The sequence below is a fragment of the Trachinotus anak genome, unplaced genomic scaffold, assembly GCF_046630095.1.
Source record: "Trachinotus anak isolate AG129_WGS33_773 ecotype Australia unplaced genomic scaffold, CSIRO_AGI_Tana_v1 ptg000002l, whole genome shotgun sequence".
In the NCBI taxonomy this organism is placed as follows: Eukaryota; Metazoa; Chordata; class Actinopteri; order Carangiformes; family Carangidae; genus Trachinotus; species Trachinotus anak.
Genome location: NW_027273853.1, coordinates 5,165,445 through 5,191,219, shown reverse-complemented (window position 1 = coordinate 5,191,219; position 25,775 = coordinate 5,165,445). Strand labels below are relative to the sequence as shown.

Sequence of the window (25,775 nt, the reverse complement as noted above, 5' to 3'; positions counted from 1 at the left end):
TGAAAGACAAGAATTTAACCTTCACAGTGTCACTGTATGAGTGTGTTTTCATCTGACTGTGGTTCAGACCTTGCGGAGGTATTTCCCCACTTTAGTGTGACCTCTGCATAATGAGACCGAGAAGAGGACGTGTCCTCCTCGGGTGAAGATATCTTTGGAAGATTGTATGGTGGTATAAAGAGAGATTAGGCCCCTGGGCCATTTAAATGCTAAACAGGGAAAACGACCCTCTGTGCTTTTGGTCTTTTGATCTTCCACCTTTTTAAATGGAAAACAGCTCCAATGAATTCAGCATTATGATTAATAACATACCCTAAATATTCCCCCCAGTGATATACATAGAATTGCAGACTATTGCTGTACTATTCAAGCCATTTAGAGTCAATTAAAACAGGTCTGTTCTATGTTTTAATTCTTTATTTATTCTTCATTTTCAGAAAGGCCAAACATAAAGGGATCCTCTTAGAAACACAACACTGGAATAAAAAAAAGCTCCAAATCCAGTCAAAATTCTATGAGGTCAACAGTCAGTATAGCAAGAAACAAACTCATATAATACCATAAAAACACATCAATGTCATCAACTTATTTTTGATCAATCATATAAAAGCTGAACAGCGGGAAACAGGAGATCTACGATAGTTTGAATGATGATGAACATCTAGAAAAAAATGAAACTATGCCACCAATAAATCCAGATCGGTTCAACTTAAACTGAGGCTGGTCAGGAAAATGCATGCAGACATGGATAACAAGGATGACTGCCTCTGGAATCGTCTGCAACAATTATAAATATTGTACAGTGTTTAACACCAACGTCCATCATCAACCTCTCAGTGGCACTGCTATCCCCTCATGCATTTTTAAAGATCTTGAATTAATATTCATTGTTATCAAAACTAACACAGTATAATATTGCACAAGCCCATAATTCATAATTCATGGGGTGGAAAGGTTTAGAATACTGTGACGGGGGCGGCAGAGGCGTTTGATATGGCGAGTCGTGTCACATGTCCAGTGGAACCGTAAAAATCAGCTTTAATTTGGTTTCTCTCTTACAGTCTTATCAGCGAGGCCGCAGCTTTCAACTGGAGGCATAATGTTGGACCCTAAATAAAAGGTCTGCAGCAAACATTAACATCTACTTATATGAACAGATTCCAGTACAAAGGTACTGTATATATGCATGTCACATATTAACACTGAACATCCAAAACAAGGGATTCCCCCTGACCTTTAAAACTCTGTTTAGTCTAACAAAGAAACTGAACTGTAACTATTTTCTTTTCTTTTTTTATCTACATGTAATAATGAATATATTCACGGTTTGCTCTTCAATACACAATACTGTTTTGTTTTTGTTTGTTTTTTTGTTTGTTTTTGGTTTTCAGATATTTCAAATATCAAAACACAAACATCAAAGTGCCATAAAAAAAGTGGGTGAACACAACTAGAAGCACAGCTGAGTGAGTGAGTGAGTGAGTGAGTGAGTGAGTGAGTGAGTGAGTGAGTGAGTGAGTGAGTGAGTGAGTGAGTGTATTGATAGTGTTTCAGTAGCATTTGCTGTAAATTAGGAGCAGATCTGCTTTGACCTGAGACATCCATCATTAATTTTAAACCTGCAGCCTCTACACTGTCGTTAATCAGTTTATGATGCTAACCAATAAGTAATACATGCAATTCTTTATTTTTTCTTGATTATTGAAATTCTAGTATCATTCTAGCAAAGCACTGATGTATACTACACTGATAGCTACTGTCATTTTAAGACTCTGTCAGAAATAACAAATGAATTTTTAGCGTCCAGCACTGAAGTGGTTCTGAGAGTCAAAACAGAGAGAAAACAAAGCTTGTGTTGATCATCACTCCACTTCAAACAGCCTGTTCAAGACCAGACTTATTAACTATAAACTGACCATGAAGTTATTTTTTTAGATAAACCACCTCAGGTGGTGAAATAATTTTCAGAATGAATAATGTAAAACTTCAAATCATGAACTGGTTTGTAAATGTTTTTTTCCCACCAGCTCACAGTAGCAGCATGTGTAAATCTCAGTCAACAGCTATTGTTCATTTGCTCAAGAGCAGTAAAGTGTCTCTTTTCTTTTTCAGTAAACAATGATCTTAAACTCTCTCTGTTCTGTGTTTATAACATCCTGTCTGTCAATGGTGGTGTCTCCTCTGGCTCTGAGATTACATCCGCTGCTGCTAAAGTGACTGACTGATGGTTCATTGACCAATTATGTCCAACAGTGACAGAGATTTATCGTATCTGATTCCCCTTTTGTTTTGTGTGGATCTAAATCAGTGCACCATACTATCTTTTTCTACATAAATCCACAGGAACAAAAACCCGAGGGTATGTTGGCACAAAACTTCACCATGCTTTGGCCAAATGCAGCTAAATGAGTGACATCTAACTTTATGAAAGGTGGACATTGATTTCACACAAAGGATCAGTAAAAATGAGGATTTGTAGATAGTGGGATGTTTGCACTTGTGTTATTTGCTACTACAGATACGCATGTTACCAAAGTAAATACTGTACTGTTAACCCTCAGTGTTGCCCTCTTAAGCAGTTCAAACAAGCTGTATTTAGAAATCATGAACTGTAGGGACTACTGTAGCACACACAGAGGGACATCTTGAGATTTTCAGTATATTATTATTTTTTTTTTTTTTACCACAAACACAAAAACAGTCTCAAAAAGAAAAACAATCAACCTAAAGCATCAATGTATCCTCTAAAGATGATATATGTTCTGTGTGTCCCGGGGGGATTGATGTGTGGTTATAGGGTGTGTGCAAGCTGCTAAGTGGAGCTTATGTACATCACCAGACATGGGTCTTGGAGGTTCAATGTTCCAGGTAGAACTGATCTGGGATCAGAGTCCAGGCAGCACCAACTGATACAGCAGCAGTATTGTTACCCCTGAACTCTGACACAGGGATGAAGGATTCACCACCTCTGATTTAGCTGGTAGGTGGGGTAAAAATCTGTCCCCAGCTTAGTATGAAAGAAACGATACTGTCGCTTCTTGAAGTGATCACAGATTTGGTTCAGGTGGAAAAGATGAGTGATCAAGTCAGGAAACGCAAAAAAAAGGGGACACGTGAGCTTAACTCGATCTGGACCCTGGTGACAGTGGTTAGGGGTAACGTCCCCCACCTCCCAGGGTTAGGGTGGTGAGGTGCTACTCTGGTGTTTGCTGCCCCCTAGGGCTGAGAGCAAGGCAGTGCAGGTGTGGCTCAGGAGGGAGACGGGAGGGAGGGGACAGGAGGCAGAAAGGGTGGAAGAGGTAGAGAGGAGGAAGAGAGGGGGGCAGGTACCGGGCACTGCTACTCGTCACAACCCAGGAGCTCAATTCGCAGGGTGATGCGCTCGTGCCACTCCCACGGCAGGATGCGGACATATCGCCCGTAGAACGGCGGCTCAAAGATGTTCTTTTTGTGAACGTTGTTGTCGCTGTTGCCTGGGAAGATCTGGACAGAAAACAGCAGCCGATCAAAACAACACAGATCAAAGATGTTATAGATAACAGACATTTTTTTGTGCTCCTTAATGAATATACGTTCGCTAACTAAACAATCATGGAAAATACTGGTATCAAATTTTATTCAGTGGACTTCCTGTGGATGTCAGATGACTGACAATAAGCAAAGTAACATAAAATAACTCTCTGGCTCAGTGACATAGGGTTAAAAACTCTTGCTGGACTTGTTTCCCATCTGTTTGAAAAGCAGAAAATCTGACTGTTACTTGACTGAACACAGACACCAGATACACTCATGTAAAAGGAACCTCAGCAAATATTACAACCTCATAAACAAATACCAACATTAAAATGAGCTTCAATCATAAATGTTTCATGGACTGAGTCAGTTAAAATAGTGTCGATGTTCCACGTCCTTGATTTAATGACCTCATTTGGTTGTACTTAAGTGCGCATCTGGTAGGTGGGTTTTTGGATGCATTATGAGTGAATGCATACAGAAAATGAATTGGGCCCAATGTCGACATGATTGATTCCAGGTGTGTAGACAAGTTTAACTATCACAACGTTTTCCCTTCAGATCACACAAAGAAAACAACCATCTGCAAAAGCCTTTTTAGACAAAACCCATCAAGACATTCTTCATTCTAGATCAGTGATCATTATTATCATTTCAGTTAAGTACATGTCTCTTATGCTGTAATTACATCTGTTCTATCAGATGTATTAACATTATGCAGTGGAAATTAATTTCTTTGTATGCACTAGAGTCACACTGTTTTTTAATAACTACATTTCTCAGGTGCTGTTATCTCTATTTGAAATTTGCATTCTGCATCCAGCCCTATGCTGTAGTGTAGTGTTGTGTTGTATTTCCATTGGGATCATTTCAGTTTCATCCATTAAGCTTTTTTGACTCAACGTTTGTGACCACGTTTTTCTGGTAGCTGGACTGACCTTGTCAGTGTTTGTGGTCTCGTCCTTCACGATGGTCCAGGACTGTCCATCATTGCTGTGAGCCACTTTAAAGGCCATGACAAACTGGATGGAGCCAAAGTCTTTGGCCCCCTGTGTGATGATTCCTGTGATCTTCTTGGGAGACTGGAGGTCCACCTGAGGACACAGAGAGAGCTTCACTTTATAAAGGCAGAGATGGGAAAACTCAAAAATAAAACAGGCAGCTCTGTCTTGCCCTCCTACCTGCAGCCACTCAGATCGGTTGTTGGTGGCGGCGGTCCAGGCATTCGTCTTTCCCTGTTTGTCCAGCCGGGCATAGTGAGGGTGCCAGGTGAAGGCCTCGATGCCCCAGGTGCGGAAGGTGCTGGAGGCCGTGATCTGACGGTCAGACACCAATCGGGACTTCATGCCCATCGGCTCTGAACAACCTGAAGTGTTTGAATACACTGCGGAGGTGAGACCAGGCAGAGGGACAGAGGAAGAGAATGGAAAGAGAGAGAAAGTATGATAGACAGGGACAGACAGGAAGCGGCCCAGGCCAGCCAGTGATGTGAAGCAGCAAACAGACACCCAGAGATGATGATGGTGGAGGATGACATCAGCAGATACAGTGAGCAGAGACATGGCATACAGGTGAATGTGCAGACATGTGTGCAGCATAAGGTTTAGCCGAGTTAATGTGGTGGGATCAAAGAGTGCATTCAACTCTTTGTTGATCACACCCCGATTATGAAGTTGATCCTTCACAAGTTTGCAGTTTACAGAATTCTTCCACTCTGTGTCATCTCATGTATTCAGTATGAAGTATGAAGACACAAACTTGTGAAGCTCATTGTTTAATCTATAAAGGCTGTAACAGACATTTTAATGTGTGTGACTGAGTGAAGCACTGAGTGAACATGCAGGTCAGTGGGACAGAGGGTGAAAGCAGCACAGAAAAACTTCAGCTTTACTGTCGCTGTCTGGCATCACATAGAGTAGCTGTTAATGCAACATCCATTCTCATATTCATTACATCATTTCACACTTCCCTCAATGGAGTGGAACCAAGTGAGCTTGAAATACTGAACCATGTCCTCCAAGAAACAAACAGTTCAAAAATTCCAAATTCATGGTGAGCATTTTGCATTAAAGCAAGTGTACTTTTAGCAGTGTTTGAAAAAGAACCAAAACTCATTCAACACATGCTGGTTGTGATCTCTTATCTCCTATAGCAGTTATGCAGTCAAGCGCAAACTGGGAAGCACAACTGATGAGACACTAGTCTGATCAATGAGCCAATCATCAAGAGAGATGAACATTCAACAGTGTAATGAGGCCACAAAGAACAGACATTTGGTTCACTACAGATGACATAAAAGATTCTAATATTTAGTTTGCCTGCTGAATTTCTGAATCATTAGCATCTGTTAGAGTGTGCTGCTATTTTTTGGTAAAAAGTGATCATATGGTTTTGATATGATCATCTTGGAACAGACTCATGAGACAGTCATCTTTGTTCAAAGTCACTGAGTAGTGAAATTCTCTGAGTAACATCCTTTGAAATATGATCAGTCACTGAGTGTAGGTCTGAAAATAATTAATGAGGAAACATAAGAAGTAAATGCAGGGAAAAAATAAGTTATTTCCCTCCCTGGTGATAATTTTTCCCACCTGGTGTTTGAATAACTTGTTTCAGTCACAAACATCACTAAACTGAACACCAAAAGTCTGTGGATGTACAGTAAATGCAGCTCGTTTATTGTGTGTGTTCTTTTCTGTGTAAGCTTACCATTGAGCTCACAGCCCACCAGCTCCATGCGCAGGGTGCAGGCCTTGCGACACACCACAGGGACTATGCGGATGTACTGGGCAATGATTGGGGGGTCAAACAAGTTGGTCTTTGTACCGTCGTTGTCCACGTTTCCCACAAATACCTGCAGAAAAGGGAGGGGTTAGCAAACCTAATCAAGTGTTATGTTATTCATTTAATTAATTTAATTTATGGTGTATTCCAAGCACATGGTGATTATAAACTATACGATGAACTAAACATTCCTTGAAGGAAGTTTATGTCAAACATCAAACATATATTAAACATATATATTTTCCTTAAAAGTGTTTCCTCTAGAAATAAATTAAAAAAAAAATTGTTTCACAGGTGGTGTACTTAGACATGCTTTACTAAAAGACATTTGAAAGTCTTTCTACAGTCAGGTTATGGTAGAATGTGTTTATTGGTGTAGAAAAAAGTCACTGCCCCCTCTAGTGGTTCATTTCTACCTTCTCTATCTCTTTGTGGTTTGTGTGTTGACATCAATGTGTTCTGACTGCCAGAGATTTCAAAATATCAAAGGGGACAGAACAGCTGTTTCAAACAGAGCTGTAGGCTTTAGTGCTGCATTGTGCTGATGCGTCTCCTCACATGGTCCTTTCTCTGTCCATCTGTTCTGTACATGGTGTACGTCTTGCCGTCCAGGCTGGAGGCCACCTTGAAGGCCTTAATGAACTCGGCTGTTCCCATGCGACTGGCACCTTGAGTCACAATACCTGTGAAACGCATTTTCCTCTGCATGTTGAGCTGGCATTGGGGGAAAAAAAAGCATGCATGTGTTAATTAAGTTTGTTTTTAAATAGAACTTCTATCCAAACATTCAATTGAGTGTTATATAAAAATCAATGCAGGTAAAGTTGGGAGCATAAACAGTTTTCAAAATATCATAACATAAAAAAATTAAATACAGTAGTCTGAACAAAAGGCTCCCTAGTGTAACTGCTAAACATTTCTACAAGACCTCAAGACTCAAGACCTCCAGGCTACTAAACATCCCCATCTAAGTACTGTACTTATATATCAGCCTTCCTGTTGACTATCAATCTACTTAATTAATTTTGTACTTATCAGATGCACCACTGGTCTTACCTCTATCCATGGGTTTCTGTCATGTGCAGCAGCACTCCAGGCGTTCACCAGTCCCTTGTTGTTAAGGCGGGAGAGCTCAGGTCCCCAGCGCTGCAGGCCCAGCAGGCTGTAGCGGACTGATGACGCCGAGATCTGGGACTCAGCAATGCCCCCGCCTTCCATACCAAGCAGAGAAATACAGCCTGTGGAGGAGGTTCAGACGTCAGCATGATATTTCCCACTGTGGCCCTAATGCAAACTTGGCATACACTAACCTCATTTCTAACTCAACTTTAGAGAAGAATGGTGAGTGCATAATGAGAGTAGAACTGATTCTCAAGACAGAGAAATGTCTGAGTATACATTCACATACTCAGAGAGATAATCAAGGTTTAATATACATTCACTCAAATCTCTTGTCTGTGCTAAACCTGTGCTGACCTGTGTCAACTCATTAAGAATGCAGAGCTCTGAGTCTGCTTTATTGAATAAAGTATTGATTCTTCATTTGGGCCCAGGCTCTCACTGCCTATTGATCATCCCAAAAAGCAGCAGCTTGGCTGCTTTCCAAACCCCATCATCTTTAGTGTCTTCCTTAAGTTGCACTTCCTTCAATTACTATGTATTACACCAGCAATGGCACACCATTTAATTTATTCATTTTTCTTTCTTGAGGGGTTCAAAAGTCTCGTTTCCCATTCAAGTGAATAGGAAAGTAGCCTCAGACTTTTGGAGCCCAGTGTATACACAGTATCATAAGTACAAGTATCTTTTGATCTCCAATCTCAAAAAGACAAATTGATCCATTATGTCTTTTTCTTTTGCCTTCTGGCCCTCATGTGAGAGCTTGTTATTGTACACTTACGCAGTTGGCAGTGTTTGCCCACATAAGGGGAAGGGCAGTGACATTTGAAATCTCCATCCAGGTCTCTGCAGGTGCCACCATTCTCACATGGCTGGCCGGCACAGTCGTTTACGTCTGCAGAGAGATCAACCACATCATGACTTAATGTAGTCAAGTATAAACAGCTTACTGGTCAACTGTAATCAGCCAGTCTGGAGGTAGGTCCCAGTTAGCAGTGTGAGTGAAGAGCACATGCCATGCTTGAGAATTAAGTTTTGATATTTCTTGTAGTTTCACACTGAGGTTAGTTGAGGTCATGCCAACAGGTGCGGAGCTGCAGCAGAGAGAAGGCTGGAGACAAGAGACTGTTAATTATCAGTAGACAGTAAATGTAGCCTTGATCATCATATCTGGTATCAAAGAACTGGCCACACCAGGAGATCGTGAGGTCAGGAGGTAAAGTATATAATGGAAGGGTCTACGGAGTAAATGTGTTTAGCTGGGTGTGTCATCGTGATACATGCTAGTTTAAAGAAGAGTTGAGTATCATTAAGGACCATGTAAGTGCTGTGCCTGTTTAATGTCCTTGTAATTCTTAGCATTTCCTCTTGATGGCACCCAACACTATCTGTCCAGCTCCAAGTCTATGTGAAATGAGTCAGGGAGGAAAATGAATCCGCAGAATGAAACGGGAATAAACTCAAACTCCTTTAATCTTTCACTGTCAGTGACTAAACCCACTTTGAACACGCTCTAATATTGACCACACACACAAGCAACAAGTGTCATATTTGACTTGTTGTACAGATGACTGCGTAGCAAAAGGGGAATTTCAGTCAATCTCTGAAGCTTTAGGCACGCCGATGTGATGTTTCTAACCAACAAACACACACATGGCAGTATCTCCCTACCCACATGCTCGCTCCATAAATAGCTCTGTGTCCAAACATTCATTTTCACACAGACACAGGAGGAGTACAGTAATTCTGAAATGTGCATCAACAGAATCTGGATAACGAGGTCCACAGTTGTGACACATCTGGCTCTGGGAGCTCACACTAAATCACATTAAATAGACTATTTCTAGCAGCTGAATATTTTAAACATCAAGCTCTCTACACTTTATGCCACAAGAGTAAATTGATCAAAGAGCTAATTTACATTTTGATAGCAGCTACCTCTGACTATATCCAGATGCACTGATGTATTCACCTAAATATCTTCAGGTTATACTGGGAGAATGTATAAAAGGCTCCTTTAGTGGTGTTTGCACTTTATCAAGAATCCAGAATATATATAACAGAATCAGGAAACAGGGTAAAATACAAGGGGGTTACAAACTACAACAAAGAATGAATATATGGCATCTATTTGGATAAGCTAACTGGTATTTAAATGTGTTTGGTGACCAAATACACGCAAGACAGATGACAGTTTGCATTATCCACCAGAAAATGTTAGAGCTTACTCTTTAACGCATCATTTAAAGTTAAATAAAGACAGCTATTTTATTAAGATTGATAAAAAGATTCATCACTCCTTTGCTGCATGGAGGAGAAAAACTCTGGTATGCTGAATTTATAAATCATCCTTAAATTCATACTTCAAGGAGAGTAAAGAGGCTGACTGGGCAAAATGTTTTCTTGCTCCATCAAGTATGTCACAACAGTCGACCATGTGTTTTCACCTTGTAGCATACAGACCAGCATCTCAGAGAATATCACACCTACAAGCCAGAGACCTGTATCAGTAATTGATGACAGACTGATGAAACTCTGGTCAAGTCCTGTTGTGCGTCAGCTGGTGGCCCTCTCTCCAGTTAAGAGGATCAGAAGGACCATACAGTCTGGTCAGTTTCAGGTCAGGCTCTAATCCATTTATCTGAGGGGGTGGGAGGACACACGTAGCATCTCTGAGACAGGTAGAGGAACAGGTGGGTGCACCAACGTTGCAAGGGCTTGTCAGTTTGTTTACCGCTCGGGATTTGCATGCCTGAAATATATACACTCATGGTGCTCTGGTTAACTGTAACCCTGACAGACGCACATAGATGATTAAGGGTAAAGACCTTGTGACTAAAACGTCAACCAAGAAAAACACTGACATCTAATTAGCTGTTAGATGTGTAGCAGTATCTGCTATCAGCACACTGTTTGCATATACATATAGAGTTTGTTTGGCAGAGCATGAGCATGGCCTGTGTCCAGTATACCCTATTGCTTATAACAGAAAACAGCACACTAGCACAATATTTACCGTGTCAATATCTGTCTCAGCATGAAGCAAAAGCCAATACAAATGTCATGCGGCTTATTTGAAACCAGACCCTGATCAATGCAGAGTCAAGGTCAACTGACAACACATGTGGTGATCAGCAAAGCTATCTCCGTCCAGGATCTATGCTGCAGCCAGCAGGATTCAGGCCTAAATAAAGGTACGAGTCTGCGTCTGGCGGCCCAAACCTGCTGTTGTGTTGCTGAAAAAGAAGAGTAGATCGTGTCAAGCAATATGTTATATTCTCCAACCCTCACAGTGTGAGGCCACAGCCCACAGGGTACTCAGACGGCGTTTTGAAAATAAAGCGTCTGTGATTTTTACGGTTCAACAACGACACTTCCCTACAAAGTCAATAAGCAGTAACTGTGTGAGGAGTGAAACTAAGAAAAGTTAGTAAAGAAACTTTGAATATAAATTCATGAAATAATTGTTATCATCCTTCTACCTTTTAGACACAAAATTTGCAGTGGGACTGTTGCACAGTAGCAAAGTTAGTCTTTTTTTCCAACCAACAACAACATGAAATAAGGAAATGACATATTTTTAATCATCACTCCCTCAGTTGCCATGGTACAACAACCAAGGGGGGTGCTCAGAAGTCATTATGGTCAGCAGACAAAGCCACAATGGCATTATTAAATGAAAAAAAAGGACTGAAAGGTTTCCAGATGTGTAATTTGCTGTGCACTGTGGACTGGAGTGCACCAAGAAGCAACACAGCAGGACCCAGAATAGCTTTAAATCAGATCTCCACCAGGGTGTCACTCTCTGCTGCAGGGATACAAAGCTCTGAGCAGAAACTTCTGATGTCATAAAGTATATTTACAGAGCGTATTATTTAAAGCTGTGTTTCTAAGCACTCACTAGATAAAGTCATGGTGACATCAGATCCTGTGTGCTGGTAAATGATAGCTCTCGCTCTTCCATTACTTGTATATTAGATAGAATTTTTATTATCAGCTCTTTTTCTTTATTGCAAATGTACAGAGGGACCTTAAAGAGGACCTTAGAAAGTGTAATCAAGCTGGCAAAGTCATGACTTCATGTCCATGTGGCTTGGATAAATGAAAGGGAATCTTGGAAGTTAAAAACATTGGAATTCCCCTTGCTGAACACCACATTATGGTTACATATTTACATAAGAGTGGTTATTGTAGTTTCTGGAGGAACTCAAGCAAAGTGCTCCCAACTGCAAAGTGTGGTCAAAAGAAAAGGAGTTACGGATGTGAATATACATACTTTATGAGGGAGAGCTTACTTGCTTTACTATCCATTTTTTTATCATTTTATAATTCCATCATTTTCATCAAGTCTGGAGAAAAGTCCTTAAAGCTTTGCTGAGGTCCTCTTAATTGAAAGGAACATAATGGCAAGTCTTACTGATTGACACTTCATCATCAGATATACCCTTGGTTTAAATCAAAATACTGTCTTTCTATGGCTGTCTCTTTTAAAGCACCTTTTGTGGTTAATTGTGCTTACAGACTAACTGTTGCTGTTCATCTGTGAAGGTTAGCCTCTCCAGTCAAAACAGTTAACAGCTGCTTCTGTTACTTAAGGTAAGGTGATTCAATGTAAGCTGATCTAATAGGCCAATCTAGCTGTTTAATGTAGACACTAGTAAACCAGGAAATGCACGCGAGGCTTAGTCAGATGCGTGACAAACATGTATATAACATGCATATATTATATACATGCACCCTCCCTGTACTCCACAGGGGGCATGGAGCCAAGTCTGCCCACGCTACCACATCCTGGGAGGAGCTGTAAACTCAACTGAGATAACTGCACACTCATACACATACCCTCTGGCATCTTCCAAGAAGCAAATAACTGCCTTAATCTGTTATGAAAATCTGGGATTTAGAGACTGTAAGCAAGAAAAAGGCTCCTTCCCTCACTGTTTCCATCCATCTGCTCTCTTCCCTGCACCTCCACACACATACACACGCACACTTCTTCTCTGCAACCCATAAAGGCTTTTAGGCCAATTTGACAGGACAGTCAGAACTGCTGCAGTCAGACCTGAGTAGTGAGTGTGACATTGTCAGGAGGGCAGACTTAATTCATCATTCCGCCTCCATGTTCACTTTTTCGCCCGGCAACAGTAGCAGCACTGACGTTGCGAGTGCTAAGCGTGGACCGTCACTTTCTGTTGGCTACACTGGTATGAAGGATAAACCGTGTGTGTATGTGTATGCTAAACAGTGTGTATATGAGATCATGAGCTGTGTGTGGTTGCAGTTTATGTGGGATGTGCAGCAAACACGTGATTAAGCTTTTAAGCCAAGAGAGAGAGATTTCTTTGCTCCCTTGATCACTTTGTCAGAGGGATTTTAGTCATTTAAGTAGAAATATGAAATAATACACTTGAACTACATGTTGATAAAAAAATCTGTTCTTGTTCTTGACTTCTTTCTAAAAACTGAAAGTAAATCTTAAAAGAGAGGATGGAGCTATTTTCAACTCTATTCTTTTCCCATGTAGTCCATCTTCCACTTGTTTACTGTGGCATTTTCTATTTCTATTTCCTAGATGCAGTAATTTGTAGGACAACATATTTTACTACATCTGGCTCTTGTCAGGCTCATGGCTGTTTTCAGATCATAAACCAGTTCATCCTCTAATCACAGGCTCCTATGTACCCTCACAGTAGACCATTGAAAGGGCTATAGTGACAATCCTCAACTTTTTAATCAAATGCTGCGCTAAAAGTGCTTTCTCTGTCTCAATATGCGTTTCCATGTGGGAAGTGAATGTGAGGATGCTAGTTAAATGTTTAACAACACTCCGCCTCCCCAGGTTCTCCACAGCCCATGTCCTTCTCTGTTTCACACAAACCGTAGGAGCTGGCTGCCATGATCCTCATTCCTTGCCCCCCCCCCCCACACACACACACACACACACATGCATGCACACAAATTAGAAAACACTTAAACTGTCACAACACAGTCATCAGTATGTGTGAATGGAGGGGTTCCTCCCTGACTCGGCAGTCCACAGAGGGGTTTTCATAACCAACACAGTCAAATAAATTCCCCTCATAATTACCCTTCAGGCTTTATCTAATTAGTGTAAATGTCTGTTCTGCAGAGGGCTCTGACTCTGGCAGCTAATTTACAGCACCAGCCAAGGGACCTATGAATGTATGGATTTTGATAAGCTGTGATTTGTGGTTCTCAGGGGCAAAAGAAAAACACAAACTGATAACTTGGACTGTATTTTTTATAAGATGACCTGGATTAAAATAGATGCTAACTTAAAAACAACTGGCTAAGAAGATGTATGTATAGTTTCACAACGGTTTGAGACATGAGGGAGTTAAACAAGACATCTTTTAGTATGAAGGGACGTCTTCCTGTCAGGGTGGGTGAACTGATAAAAAGGCAGCATATCTAGAGCTGACCTGATCTCACTGCTGCCTTTGCTGCTGGCCTTGACTCAGAAACAAGGAGAGATAGTGCTGACCTCAGCGGTTTCCTGTTGGTGAGTGACTGTATATGTGCGTGCATGTAGTGTATGTGCATGCTGTGTGTGGGGGTGTTTGTTGAATTCCTTTGCCTTAACATGCAGCAAAAGGAAAGAGAGCACCTGGATCCGAGAAGGAAACGAGACCATAGCACAAAACACACACACACACACACACACACACACACACACCATTCTCTCCTCGAGTCCCAGTTTTACAGTTACCTTTTTTTGAGCTTAAATCTGCCCCTTGGACACCTAGGATAAAAATGCATACATGATCAAACACAAAATGCACTTAGGCTTTTTCCTAAAAGTCCCACTTGTTTCCTGCTAAATTGGTTCTTTGTGCACACTTGGCCACTGTTATTCTGCCACCCTCTCGTGCAAACAGTAGCCATCTGTCTCTGTCTGCACGGCTGGAGGCAGTTTGAGGAGCGCAGCACATGTTCCCACCGTTGCTTCCCTCTTTCGGGCTGACCCTGAACCAACCTGGTCTGAGTGACGTGTGAATGAAGCTCACATTAGGATGACAGCTGTCCGTCTGGTGGCCAGTACTCACAGCAGCTGTCTGTGTGCCAGGTTAGACAGATAAACTGGGACCTCATTACACTTGCCAATTCATTGTGTAGGAATGCATGAAAGTAGTGAAGCATTAGACACAGAAATAGTGGAGTTTTCTTGAAATCATTAAGACGAATGATCATGATTAATAATTGTTTTAAATATCTCACCAAACAATCTTAATTACACTTTTAGTAAAAATCAATGGCACCTAAGAGATACCCACTGATCTTGACATTTTGTATTGCTGTTATGAGATTCATTGTCAACCATTCCATGTATTTTTTACACTACAGTGGTGGCTCCAGATCTTGAAGAGCCCGCCAAAATTTAATATACAGAAAACCTTTAATCTGACCAGAACAAAGAAAAATACACAACTTTCCATGGATAATAACATAAATATCCAGATATGACACAGAGGAAATGATTTTGAATTGCGTCAGAACCAGAATATTATCCCCAGTCTCAGATTTATAACACAACTCTACAGTAAACACAGATAGATACTGAATATCTACTGATATAATCCTCATAAAACTACTGGAGAGGGAGCACAGACTTACTGTTCTGGCAGTGGACTCCATCAAAGCCCGGCTGGCACTTGCAGACGTACTCGCTGAAGACGTCGCCTCGGCGGGAGTGGCCTGTCACCTCGCAGATGCCATCATTCTTGCATGGGTTGGGGTTGCAGGGCCCTTTTGTAGGAGAAGAAAGGCACACAAGAGGAAGGAGGTGAGTTAAACATAGACTGAGCTGTACTGTGTATTAACCTCTAATAAATATTTATTTTTTCAGGAATTAATTATGGAACGCACAATTAAACCTTTTGGTCTTCACTTGTCCAAGTTTTACTAACCTGATCTAATTTAAAATGACTGACTATTTAGCTGCAATAGATCACACTAAGCACCAGTAAGTGATCTAATTGTCTATATTGTCATTGTCTAACTAGCAAACTAGAAAAAAGAGACTCCGATCTGAGACTCATGCTGACCTCAGAGGAGGGGCTTACCAGTCTCAGTCTCATTGCAGGTTTCTCCAGAGAAGCCATCAGGGCAGATACAGATGAACGGAGCTCCTGCTCCAGTCACACAGGTTCCACCATTACTGCACACATTCACCTCACAGTAATCACCTACAGACAGAGGCGGGAATGACAGGTTGAGTAATACAGGAAATTTTAATCAACAAAAAACATTTACAAGAAGCTAAAACGTGGCAGCAGAAAGCTGGTGTAGTGACAGGAAAAAGACATTCATTTAAAAAAATATATGAAGAAAAAAAAGCATTTATTCATTTCACATTTATAAATGGCTTACAGCTCAGCGCTTCCCGTCAACAAATATCTGATATTCCGTGGCCCATATTTCATGACAGGAAGAGGACAATTAGACACTGCAGCAGTTGTGATTTTTAAGTGGTTTTAGCATAGTAGCACAGTAGCAATTATCTGAAAGGTTTCAATAAGAAAGAATGAAATATGAGAGTTAGAGAGTTTTAACATCAGTTAAAATCATGTTTTCTTCCATTCTTATATTTGCCATTCCCGTGTTGCTGCTGAATAAAGAGTAAACAGCCTGCTGCAGGTTGGATGTGACGGTCTGAACAGCTGAGTAAGCCATCACTACACTGTAAACACAACACAAACACTGGATGCTTCCACCAGTTTCACCGCCGCCCGGGCTGAACCTGACAATCTGGCAGCTCTCTGGGCATGAGGGAAATCATGTCAGTGAGCAATAGAGAAAAAAAAGAATGAAGAGGCGTGTGGCGTTTTCCTTTTCACTTTGGAAACTATGACAACATCTTGAACAAAATAATAAATATTACAATCTGAAAACTAAATATGATCATTTGAGTTAGGTATCATAGATGCTAACAAAGACTAAAGGCCTGTAACTACAGTTTTCTGCACATAGATGCATAGTAGTGTGAATATGAACTTTTAAATGATACCCATATATACTAATTTTGTCACTTAAAATATGGAGGAAGTAAATAATTGGGAGCCTTTTAACACCCAAGAAGACGAGAATGGCGTTCCTAAGTGAACACTTATCATTTGGATAATTGAGGTTGGACCCCAAGTGTGAAATTGCTGGCTTAAGAGCCACGGTGTCTGCCATAGAGGCTAAAAATGAGCTCTGACCCCATTTTCTTTTCACTCTTTCAGCAGAGTACCTCTTCCCACCTCAAACAAAGCAGACTCATGGGAATAGATAGATGCTTTTTTTAGACTTCTAGTAAAGAAAAGTGCAGTTTTAGTCCTGCTGATGGTATAACTCTCAGAGGCCACAAGGCCACAGCTGAAAATGGCATTTCAGAGACTTCTAACTTCCTGTGCATCGTTGTGTCCTCTCCTCCTTTCTAACTTCTCATCATACACATAATGTTCTGGTTCTTAAAAACAATCACGGATTAGCGCACTGAGCAGTTCATTCAGTGTGAACTCTGGCCATCTGTGTAGCATTGTGGAAAAACTAACTAACTGGTCTTCAGAGAGTTGAAGAATTCAAAAAATGATATTATAAATAAATATATTATAGTTTGTAGACTGCAGTTCTATTTTCACCACTAATGTACAAAACTCTGGACCTCATTAATTATCCACTGCGGGAGGAGAGAGAAGGAGAAAGAAACAGATCCACTTTGCCAACATCCTGTTTGGATTGTTTATCAACTGAACTGCACTTCCCATGGATGTCCAGTGTTATCACTGCAGTATCCAGTGTCACAGCCTTCAAATGCTTTCACATCTCATGGGTCGGTTAGGCAATAGGCCTGGCTGGCACCGCCAACACATGCTTATCCAAAATGTGCTGCCTGTTTATCTTAAGGGAAGGAACACAACCTCCTTTCGTCCACTGGCAGAACGCTCCTTTCAGGAAACCCTCTTAGTGCAGAGAAATAACAACGTTAGACAAATGGCCTTCTGTGAAATCATCTGACTGATGAACTCACAACTATTAAGATACAAATTCAAAGAGGAAAAAGAGAGATGCTCGACTTCATTTAACTGTCTCTGCACACACTGCTTGTGGTCTGCCCTGACTTAAAGGAAATTTAGTCGGGAGACTGCCTGAGTTTACTGAGGAAATGAAATTAGTGACGTTTTAGTCAAGGTGGTCAGCAAAGAGACAGTGGTCAAACCACCAGAGCCTCCATGAAAATCCCCTGAGTGATGCCACTATGAGTAAAATCCACATCAGTATAAAATTACACAGTAATGAAGAAAAGAGTCCTTATTATTTTCCCCTATTCACACCCATTCCCACAGTACATTTAAAGTACAGTAGATTTGAACAGATTTTGCACTGCACAAGGGGCACAACCAGTTAAAGAAAATCTGCAGTTATTATGTGGTTTCCTTCCCACATTAACTGTAAGCTCTGCTTCTGTTTCAGAGGAAACCAGAGACTTGTTCTTCTTCATTATCGACATGAACAGCTGACAGGCAAATACTGTTCCAGATAGACATAAGTTTATATTTAAGGGGAAATCTGTGGCTGCAGTTTAAGTTTAGTTTGTTGGGAAATGCAGGATAGAAAACAGGCAAAAAAGACATATATGCACTTAACTGTTTTTCCTAACAAACCTCTTCTGATATCCAGCCTAGAGATATCTATGAAATGTCCATCTCTGAGATTTTTGCCTACATCCCAACACAATATTCATGATTGACATGTCCTTTATGGTGTTCACAACATTGAAAAAAAACATTTTGAAAATTCAACCGTGACATTTCTTCCCAGAATCTCTGAGACTCACTTTCCATTTAAACTACTTTCTACTAAAGACATAGTCCCTATGAAAACTGTTGAAAGAGGCAGAAAAGCTGCTGTTGAATTTTTCAAATGCCACTTTTATATGCTGTGAGCACCACGAACAAAACCCATTCATCTCCATCATGTTTTGGGGGCACCAGAAATCTAAGGAGTGTATATCTAATAACCTGGACAATGAAACTCAAACTATCTGCATGGCTAGAAACCGTAGATGTAAGTGACAAATGCTTTTTTGTTATTTGGGTAAATGAACTCTTTAAGCTGCTGCAGATGCCTATGGAAGGACCCCCCCCCCCCCCCCAAAAAAATCCCCAAAACTACACTACAATTATCCAGAAATACATTAACTGTGGATGTAACACTTAAAGGGCTGTTTGTCCACTATATTAACTCTGTCTAGACTGCACGTGCCTGAAAAGGTTGTTGCTGAAGTAGTGATCCCTAAACCCCTTTATTAGAAACACAGTGAAAACAGGCGTTGGCATGTTGCCTGATATTGTATTAAATGTGGGCATGAACCTGGAAACATAGGCTGAATTACAATACATGAGTTGTTGTCATTATATAAAACACACTAATATCCTCTCTCATAAATCACAATAACTACTAAAGCCATAAGTCATCTGAGGATACAGTCTCAATTAGATCTATACTGTAGCATTTAATGATGTAGTATAAAATACATTTGCCCTAATTACACCAGTGCTAAATGTATCCAACATAGTGCCCCACTTTGACTCAACCAGCGTGACAGATTAGGAAGGTATGTGGAGTTATGTTTAGCCAAACAAGCCATTTCCACAGGGCATTGTGCTTTTCTCGCTCCTTATGAGTCATGGTCTGTGCCTTTCCCATGATGCTTCAGCCCAAGAATGAGGTTCAAATACCAGCCCAAAAAACAAAGAGCAGCTAAAGCTAGCAACATATAATGATCCAGTCCCCAGTGAGACCCACCAACTAGAGGGTGTATGTGATTCTGCAAAAGCCTGAGCCTCAGATATGAGGTCCCAGTTGGAGCTAGCTATCACACCAGTTCCTGTAGCAATATTTTCATTGCAAATATCAAAACATATCAATTATCCTATAATGCTGAATTTAGGTGTTTTAATATCTCCTTATCTCATAGCATGGTCTGATGACAGCAGCTACTTGATGTCAATAAAGCAAGCATGTACTGACAGGTGTTTAACTATTTTTGCCTTTGTGCATAGGTTTTATCAGTTAAGCCTTCAGGAAACTAGGCTCATATCCTACATGATTACAGTGACTGTTGATTCGCTGCAGGGGCTTGGTTTGGCATAAATGACTATGACAAGTATTGACAAGTAACACATAGCACACATGTTCCCTGTGAAGCTTCACTACATGTTAACCTGCTGTCTGACTGTACTAGATCCCAGATAAATGGACAAAAAGGAAACATAACCCTTTTACAAAACCTACTCTTGGAAGTCATTTAAAGGCTCTGCCCCATTGTTATGAAGATGGGGGAGCCATTTCAGGACACACAGGGTGGGAGTGGACCCTCTGATGACACTCACTGTAGCCTATATTAGAGAGACAGCTACTTGTTACCGAGAAAAAAAAAAGCACTTTGGAGAGAAATTGCCTTGACGTAAGCAAGCAGGCAAATCTTAATCAGTTTGATGTGAAACAAAATCACTGGCTGCTGTGTTTTAGACAGGATTCACTGACAAAGCATGGAAAATACACACAGTGCACAGTCAAAGGTAAAATTCTCTTTAATCTAAATTACTCTTATCAACGATGACGGGAGATCAGTGGTACTCAAAAACATATTACAGTAAGAGCTTTTAAGAGGGATTTGAAGAAATTAGTGTGTGAAAAGGAACTATAAGGCAGGTTTGTTTGAAATGAGCTCACAAAGTCAAAGCTGTAATGACCCCATACATCGGCTCCATATCTCCTGATTGTGTATGAATGCACAGGAAATTATACATATGAATGAATGTGTGTGTGTGTGTGTGTGGTTATGTCAGAGTTCTGTGTCCTGAGGCCTGAAAATAGCAAACACACACAGCCCTCTTCTCTGTCATGCAAACACTGGCATGCTGGAGCTTATAAGCTGGCAGGCAAGGGTGGTAACTCTAGAAAACCAGACGCCTTCATCAGTCAGACTCAGACACAGACACAGACACACAGACACAGACACAGACACAGACACAGACACAGACACAGACACAGACACACACAGTCCTTGTTAAAACTGTTGAGGATGTGCTGAAGCATAATCAAGAGGCCTGAGACCTGTAGAGTGCTCATCAAGTCTGATGACCTTCCACTGCCAAATTGCACTACTGAGTACTGGAGACGTGAGGAGAAGGGAACCTGGACGTGTGTAACAGGAAGTGGGTTTATCAAGGTCAGGTCTATCCTGTCCTTAAATATCCCAAATCTTTTCAGTATGAAGATCAGCAGGACTCCAGCTGCAGGTGAGCTTTCTGTAATCTGCAAATGCTACTCCAGAGCAGCACAGCCATCTGCTGCTACAAAAGAAAAAAAAAAAAAAAACAACAATTGCCAGCTCCTAAAAATACACTCAAGCGTCATGCACCTTCAAGAGCACAAGCCTTTCTCTGAAGAACTGTAACTACAATAGATCTTGGTATAATATCACAAAAACAGTCTAAACTGAATGGAGTTGTGCCTACACGTCAACACTGTCACTAAGTTGTCTCTGTTTATATGAACACAACAATCTTGTGTAAACATTTCTTGTTCTTGGAATCAAGTAGTGACGATTTTGTTCTTGGCTCAATGTTTAAACTCCCATGGCAGCGTGTAAAATATTCAACGTGGCAGATTGGAAAGTGGGGCGACAGACAATAATAAAGTGGCCCAAATTAGAAGATACTCCATATTGCAATGAAACATTGATTAAGGAAGCCATTCAAAATTCAGATGGAAGAAAAAGAGCCCCTCTTGCCCTGAGGGATTTGGTGGGAGAGGTAATAATAAAGTCATCAGTGGTGAAGGAGACAGATGCCTGAAGGGAAGACCAAGGCAGATTGTGAGAGCTCGATTTGACGATGAAACACACACACACATTCAACTTTCTCTCACACACATTCACAAACTTTCTGGCACAAGATCTCAGGGTGACCAAAATTAAAGGCTGTAAAAATAATTTCATTATTTATTTTCTTTTCATTATTGATTAATCTACCAGATAAATTCATTGATTTATAATGTTGCCTTTAAAAGCTGAAAAATAGTGAAAAATGTACATTATAATTTCCCAGAGCCCAACTGTTTTGTCTTGTCCAACAAACAATGAAAGATATTCAGTGCACGATCATATATGACAAAGAAAAGCATCAGATCCTAACATTGGGAACTATAGGAATCAGACAATATTTAGCATTTCTGCTGGAAGTCAACTTATCTATTAACCAACTGATCATTTCAGCTCTAGCTCAGTCTTCCATTTGGTTGTCTGAGGGTTTTAAGGTCTGCTACTGATACAGTATGTTAAAAGTGCAGTATCTGATGCCAAATTGTATTTTGCCAATAGACAATATTCAGCATCTGTTCAGTAATAAGGGAAACCTCAAACTCAAAAGAGCAAGAATTATTATTAAAAATATAATTCATCCATCAAATGACCCTAAATAAAACATGTAAAACAGTCACTGCATGATTTTATGTTGCAGTGTAACTGTGGAGGAGGCACATCAATCACATTAGCAGGAAATTAAATTCCTGATTAAGTAAGTCCAATATCTGCCTGATAGATTGGCAATTAAACCCTATCTTACTCCCACAAGTAAATTTGCACTAATTCTAACTGCAAAATGTTCCTATGCACCTGCCTACATTCACAAATTCTACTCATACACACACACTCCTGCCACACCATTGGCCCAGGAATGGTCTATATTTAGCCCTGGTTCTCTTAGCTGCCCTAAGTGGTCTTGCTAGTAAAGACTACCTCAGCCCTGACACAGAACACCATTTTCCACTTCTCTCCTCTCTGCAGCTAAGAGATAGGACAAGTGAGCTACAACCTGCTGAAGTGAGTCGAAGCAGGTAAAACACAGGAAAAAGACTCCCCTCAGCTTTTATTCTGCTCTGTAAACATATTGCATGACACAGCAGCAACAAGTCCCATCCCAACCCCCCCTCCCCTAAACTCCCTGACAGTGTTGAAAGGTCTCAGTGGGCTCTGTTGTGGGTGGAAGTTCACTGGCATGCCTGTGTTGGCGGCTGCATCCGGAAAACTGACTCAACGTTGTGGTCAGGGCAACCACACCTATTCTCCATGGCTGTCCCGTCCCTGAGCAGTAAACAAGCTGGGATGTATGATTCTCTTCAGGCTGCAAATGTTTTCAGTTTCAATTCAAACAAAAACGATACTCAAAGAAGTTACATCAAACATTTATGTATGTTCTTTTGTGTCTCCATGTGATGCACCAGGGAAAATGAGGCAGTCTGTTTGTCACGCAGGTCAAAATGAGGACGTTACCAGACAAGGAATCAGAGTTGAGGAGGACAGTTGTTAAGCAATAGTCATCAATTTTGGCTGCCCAAAAATGTGTAAATTGAAAAAACATCTGAATGTATATCTACATGTATATCTGAAAAGTGATTATCCAACTAATCAGTTATTTGATCCTCAGAATAATAATTGGCAACTATTTTGATCAAAGAATAGTTTGTCACTTTTTTGAACAGAAAATACCAACCAGCTTCAGCTGCTCATTTATGAGGATTTTCTGTTTTTCTTTGTCTTATGAGATAATCAAAAGAATGTCTTTATTTTTGTTGTTTTTTGGGACTGTTGATCAGACCAAACCAATTTAAAAGACATTTTTCACTATTTCCTATCAATTTATACGCCATACAATTAATTAACAAAGTAATCTGCAGATTAATCAATAATGAAAATAATCTTGGTGCCTTTGTCACATGCTTGCATCTGCAGCCTTTGGTGTATTTGTCAACATAGTGGATCTACACAAGTATTAAAAGCAGCACTGAGCAGATGTAATTCATTTCAGCAAATTCAATGAAATGATTCATAAGCAAAGGGGACATTAACTACATGTCTAATGTAATACTATTTACCATGTGCTTTAGTTAACTATTTTATACAACATTTTCCTGCATATTTTCTCATGAATAATCTATGAAAGACTAAAAAGTGCAATGTATTGATCCCTGAGGTCGGGTAGAAATGTCAAAGGTTGACCGTCAACTGAGTCAAAAGTCCAAATGTTTCATCTGGCATGAAATACACAGTTCACATAGCACCAACCCAAGTTATGAATTCTCTTCTTTGTCAATGTGCAAGAAGTGGAACTGGGACATTTTCACATTTGGAAAATACATCATCATACCAAGAAAAACGTTTGTGTGACATGTGATGCCTTCTCTTAGGTCTGTGAGCAGAAATGAAGGCAGGGAAATCAGGCCATTTTATCCTTTGTCCATCGGCCTAAATGTGTTTGATGCATGGAAATGCAAACAAAGCCAAGCGCCAATGGCATGAGGTTAACAGTGGAGGAGTATAATACCCAGCCTGTAAGTGTCGTGCCTCGTAAAAGGGTCACTCTGCACAAAATGGCCTGAGGTAACCATACATTCTGACATAACAAGAAGCCAACAAAACTTGAAAAACGCACATATCCTCGCAAAAAATAAAATAAAATAAAATAAAATAAATCTGATAAATATGCGATGAGCCTTAACATCACAAAAGTCTCATCTTGCAGTTTCAGAGCCAAGCTGTGGCCCAGTCCTCACATTCCCACACGTCCGGTTCACTTTTTCAGGGATCGCTTGAACTTGCGCACCTACAAGGGCTCACTGCTCCGTCCCTCCGGCGATGAAGTAACGGTGCCAGATTAAATCATCACAAACCAAACACACTCCCGGAATAAAAACAACACAGCAAAGTGTAAAGCGAATTAAAAACTAGATTTCAAGTGAGTGAATTTAACAGAGAGAAAGAGAGAGATAAGGACACGGAGGGAGCCACTTCACAGCTAAACCACAAACTCAACTGAAATAGTAACGGACCGGGGACGTTAACGGCGGCGGTTTGAACTGTAAACAAACACAAAGAGGCGACTTACCGCTCACCCCAAACACCAGACCAGCTGTGAAAAGTTGCAGCCAGAGGAAAAAACGCATGTGTTCCGTCATAGCTGCAGTTTTAGTCGGCGCTTCAGTGGCTGTAGTCGGTTCGGTTGAAAGGACGACGGCGGCGCCCCGGACGCGGTCTCTGCCGAGGCTCTGGCTCGTTGCTCGGATCTAAACTCCGGGGCAGCGGGCGTGAAGCAGGAGCACGTGCACCTCCGCTCTCAGCCAATCACAGCCTGGCTTTTAATTGTAGCCCCGCCCCCTCCACCCCGCTGCCGCTGAAGGAAAAACAACCCACACTGAGGGCAATATATTACCATGGAAACAAAAGGAGCTACTACAGTTAATGTGCTGCATTAAATCAAATGTCTTTATTAAGACCTTTTAATGTGAAACTCCTGAGAGATAAAAATTGCTCTTCCCAATTTTTGTGTTTCCATGGATGGATTATGACATAATGGGCCCCTGACATGTAGAAGGCCCCCCACTCCTCCTGTGTCAGAGCAAGACCCCCAGACTGGAAGAGACACCAAACAACCATAAATCACAGTCATGCCAGGTCTGATCAGTGTGTGTCCTTTAATTGTGCATCTCTTAGTGGTCTTTTTTTTATCTCTTTGTGATCATTTTGCATCTCTTTGTGGTCATTTTGTGTCTTTTATGGTTATTTTGTACATTTTTGTGGTTATTTTGCATCTGTTTGTGCTTGTTTTCTGTCATCTTGCATCTCTTTGTGGAAATTCAGACTATCTTTGCAATTCTGTGTCTCTCTGTGGTCATTTCTGGTCTTTTGGGGGGGGGGGTTTCTCTTTATAGTCCTTTTGTGTCTCTGTAATTTTGTAATTGCTTTGTGTCTTATTTTGGTAGTTTTGTATTTCTTTCTGTGTTATTTTCAAGGAGAGAATTAGGGTCCTCCTGATCCCTTGGGACGATAAAGAAAACAAAACAGAAAGCAGCATGTTGGCAAAATTCTGCCAACGCGACATTTCTTCTAGACTGGAAAATAAACAGCTGTTATGCTAATGCTGGCTATGTAGCAATAGCAAATCTTATGAATAGCTCCTTTGATAGTGGTGTGCAAGATCTTAGTTATCATTATTATTCTTATCATTATTATTATTATTATTATTAGATATCTAAAACTAAGAGGCAGTTATGGCTGATTAGTTTTATAGCCACTGTTTGCACTGTTCGTTGGGTGATGGGTAATGTGGAGATGAAGAGGGGCTTCAAAAAAAAAAAAAAGTAAAAATTAGGAGTTAAATTACAGTGTCTGATTGTGCATGTGACACTAATCACTTTTGTAATCTTTAGAATAGTCTACACACTGTTGCCTGTTTGACAAATGTTTCAAAGGTGTGTGGATTTATGAACTTCAAATACAATACAATAATTTT

The 25,775-nt window shown here is 40.6% G+C and overlaps 1 protein-coding gene across 4 annotated transcripts; it reads right to left on the bottom strand.

The window, feature by feature from the left end:
• Positions 1 to 399: 399 nt before the first annotated feature.
• LOC139629490 (lactadherin-like) lies at positions 400 to 24,574 on the bottom strand. 4 transcript variants are annotated; one of them, XM_071492143.1, is made up of 11 exons: positions 24,372 to 24,573; positions 15,501 to 15,623; positions 15,052 to 15,183; positions 14,147 to 14,179; positions 8,198 to 8,311; positions 7,354 to 7,535; positions 6,856 to 7,011; positions 6,223 to 6,367; positions 4,695 to 4,879; positions 4,452 to 4,607; positions 400 to 3,483 (listed from the first exon to the last, which is right to left on the bottom strand). In XM_071492143.1, the coding sequence occupies exons 1-11, from the start codon at positions 24,439 to 24,441 to the stop codon at positions 3,340 to 3,342; spliced, it is 1,440 nt and encodes a 479-aa protein (XP_071348244.1). In that variant the 5' UTR covers positions 24,442 to 24,573; the 3' UTR covers positions 400 to 3,339. The 4 variants fall into 4 exon arrangements, with proteins under 4 accessions (XP_071348244.1, XP_071348253.1, XP_071348263.1 ...); XM_071492134.1 differs by having other exon boundaries at positions 3,187 to 3,483; positions 4,695 to 4,897; positions 24,372 to 24,574; XM_071492152.1 differs by lacking the exon at positions 14,147 to 14,179 and having other exon boundaries at positions 4,695 to 4,897; positions 24,372 to 24,574.
• Positions 24,575 to 25,775: the final 1,201 nt, after the last annotated feature.

What these genes read in the sequence shown, in the direction of transcription:
- LOC139629490 (XM_071492134.1), bottom strand. Translation starts at nt 24,441, where the DNA reads ATGACGGAACACATGCGTTTTTTCCTCTGGCTGCAACTTTTCACAGCT. An exon ending in CTGCAATGAGACTGAGACTG is followed by an intron (nt 15,184 to 15,500) that starts GTAAGCCCCTCC and finishes CTCCTACAAAAG; the next exon opens with GGCCCTGCAACCCCAACCCA. An exon ending in ACCGATCTGAGTGGCTGCAG is followed by an intron (nt 4,608 to 4,694) that starts GTAGGAGGGCAA and finishes CTGTGTCCTCAG; the next exon opens with GTGGACCTCCAGTCTCCCAA.